The 2,443-nt window shown below is 52.6% G+C and overlaps 1 protein-coding gene across 1 annotated transcript in view; it reads right to left on the bottom strand.

Moving 5' to 3' along the window:
- HPS3 (Hermansky-Pudlak syndrome 3) overlaps nt 1-1,944 on the bottom strand; it is a gene marked incomplete at its 5' end in the record, with an annotated part of 15,739 nt that extends 13,795 nt beyond the window's left edge. Inside the window, 2 exons of the mRNA XM_010147346.1 lie at nt 64-250; nt 1,450-1,944. Coding sequence (XP_010145648.1) covers nt 64-250; nt 1,450-1,944 — 682 coding nt within the window. The remainder of the gene's footprint in view (nt 1-63; nt 251-1,449) is intronic.
- Nucleotides 1,945-2,443: the final 499 nt, after the last annotated feature.

Below are 2,443 nucleotides of genomic sequence, written 5' to 3'. Positions count from 1 at the left end.
TGACAGCTCATTTTGGTTTCTTGCAGTAAATTAACCCGTACGGTGAAAAGACACCTGAAGTACCTGAAGAGCAGGTAGCGCACTCGGAAGCATTCTGTGTGTTCTGTAGGTAACTCTGTGCATTCCAGCGTGACGGGGATCGCACACAGCTCGCTTTCTTCTCCAAGCAGCTCCACTGGCTTCTCACATACGACGAACTCATCTAGCTCAAACTGCGAAGTGTGTGTCGAGAAGTCTTCCTCTTCTACACCTGAAGAACGAAATGCTGTATTAATTGTTCAAACCCTTCCGTTCAGCAGTAAGGAAAAAAGGTGGCAACGAAATACCGCAGCTGCCCAGCACTGGCTCCCCCACACCCCGCTATCTGGAGCACAGCTAGGTGGGAAGATGAGTGCAAGCCTCACCAGCCTGAAGAGCCCAGAGCCAAGGCTCCTGAAAGAACAGGCAAACTGCCCACTGTAGGGCAAGGCCAGGGCAAGCTGTGCTGCAAACGGCTGGCCACCAAAACTCGCCCTTGGGCTGGTTTCAGGATGGAAGGGCAGCTGTGTTACCACTGCAGTCTGGGAAGCAAATCCTAACAACAGCAATCAGAAAGTAGTTTGAACTTTTCCTTTAGTTTTTCGTAGCAAGACCTAAGGGCAGGGTGCCCTTACCATTGGGAAGATCCATCTGCACACAGTGAGCAACATTCCAGTTTGTATCTTCCCTATCTGACAAGGCTTGTTTACCTTTATGGTTTCTTCCAGGTACAGTTTCCATTTCTAAAGACCATCCTTTCCTGGTTTGTTTGTGCCATTATAAACAAAGGCTTTTCCTGAGGTTTGCGGGTGTTCACCTGATACTTTTGGAACAGTGGGAATTGATTAGGTAGGGACTGTTCTGGCAAAACGGGAACAACACCTACTCAGCAAATCTAGGTCTGGGATTCCAAGGATGCTAAGGCAAGCCTCCCCGTAAGACAAAGCACGAAAAAGGCAGGTTTGCTGACTGCTTATGCCAGCTCCAAGCCTCCTATGGTCACACAAGCACATATGCATCGCCACGGAAGCATTCTTAAACGCACACGCCAGCATGCACGGTCCTGGCCTCCCGCTTCTCCCTTAGGAGATAGACGGTTATCTGGGCAGTGACACCGCTGGAATCCTTTTTCTGCACAGCAACTGAGCTACTATCGCTCGGATCTGGCCTGTGGTGGCACCGTAGAACAGGGACCTAAACCTGTGGATGTAAAGGTTACGTGGGCCTGAAGGTGCCTGCAGAGTAACGGCGGGTTTGGTCCACGTGTCACCTCCAGCTGCAGGTTGCACAGCTTTTCCTGTACTACACTCCTCAGCTGACAGTCCTAAAGTGGCCTGGGAATGCTTTCTGAAGGGCAGTGCTTGAGAGCGCTTGAGCCTACTCTGAGAATAACAGGGACCAGCTCCTGAAAATAATCATGTCTGTACTCACCTCCCACCTGAGGCCTTTCTGGTGCTCCACCTCGATCTGCACATCGCTCTGCCCTGTCCGCACTTGGCTGGGCCAGTTCCAGCTTCAAGATCAGAACATCCAGCTCGGTCGTTATGGCAATATGTCTGGCACAAAATGCAACCTCAGCGGGGATGAAGTTATCAACATGTAAAATCAGGGAGCGCTCAAAGTCTAAGACAGTCAGGTTCTGGTTGATGGCCACGTACTTCAAACAGAACAGGACCAGTTTATTTCTGCAGCCCACCAGGAGATCTCCACTGACAGGACAACACGAGACGCACAGCGGAGGATCCGAAAGCGGCATTTCCACAACTGACATCTGCTCTTTTAAAATCTCACTGTATGACTCTTCCATCTTGTGACCGACCATGCGCACGCAAACGCGAGCGCTCCCCGCAGACATGCGCCTCCAGTTCACGTACGCCCTCAGGAAAGTCGCTCTGCCTTTTTCTTCAATCGTCACCAGGTAGTCTCCTTAAAGAAAGCCGTGATACTGACACATGACTGAAGGTGACAGTTTTTCACCTGCCCTGGTGCATCACAAAGAACATCGCAAATTCTCAACTCTTACACAAAATTCCCAAACCGGTTTTCACCAGTTTTCCTCCAATGAAAACCCAAGTACAAGTTCCTCTGCTGGATGGAGCAGAGCCCGTCATCTGCCCGAGTATCCACTCTCGAGAAAATGGGGTTTTGCCCTACAGAGCAGGGAAGGCCACGGACTCGTGCAGAGCCGTGGGATGGGATGGGATGGACTGTCCACCCGCCCGTGCTCCGGGACCGAAGAACAACCAAGGACAGGAGCACAGACTCCAACAGGCACGGAGGAAGGCAAAACCCCAACCGGCTGGCCACGCACTTCCTGCTACTAGCCCAAGCGCGTCCAGCGCCTCGCAACAGCCCTCAGACCGATCCGTGCCTCAGCGCGCGCCGGCCCGCGCTGCCCGGCCCGGCCCGCTCCAACGGGAACTCC

The sequence above is a fragment of the Eurypyga helias genome, unplaced genomic scaffold (assembly GCF_000690775.1).
Source record: "Eurypyga helias isolate BGI_N326 unplaced genomic scaffold, ASM69077v1 scaffold32192, whole genome shotgun sequence".
Classification (NCBI taxonomy): Eukaryota; Metazoa; Chordata; class Aves; order Eurypygiformes; family Eurypygidae; genus Eurypyga; species Eurypyga helias.
The sequence above is the reverse complement of the archived record's forward strand: the minus strand, read 5'-3'. Positions and strand labels throughout refer to the sequence as shown.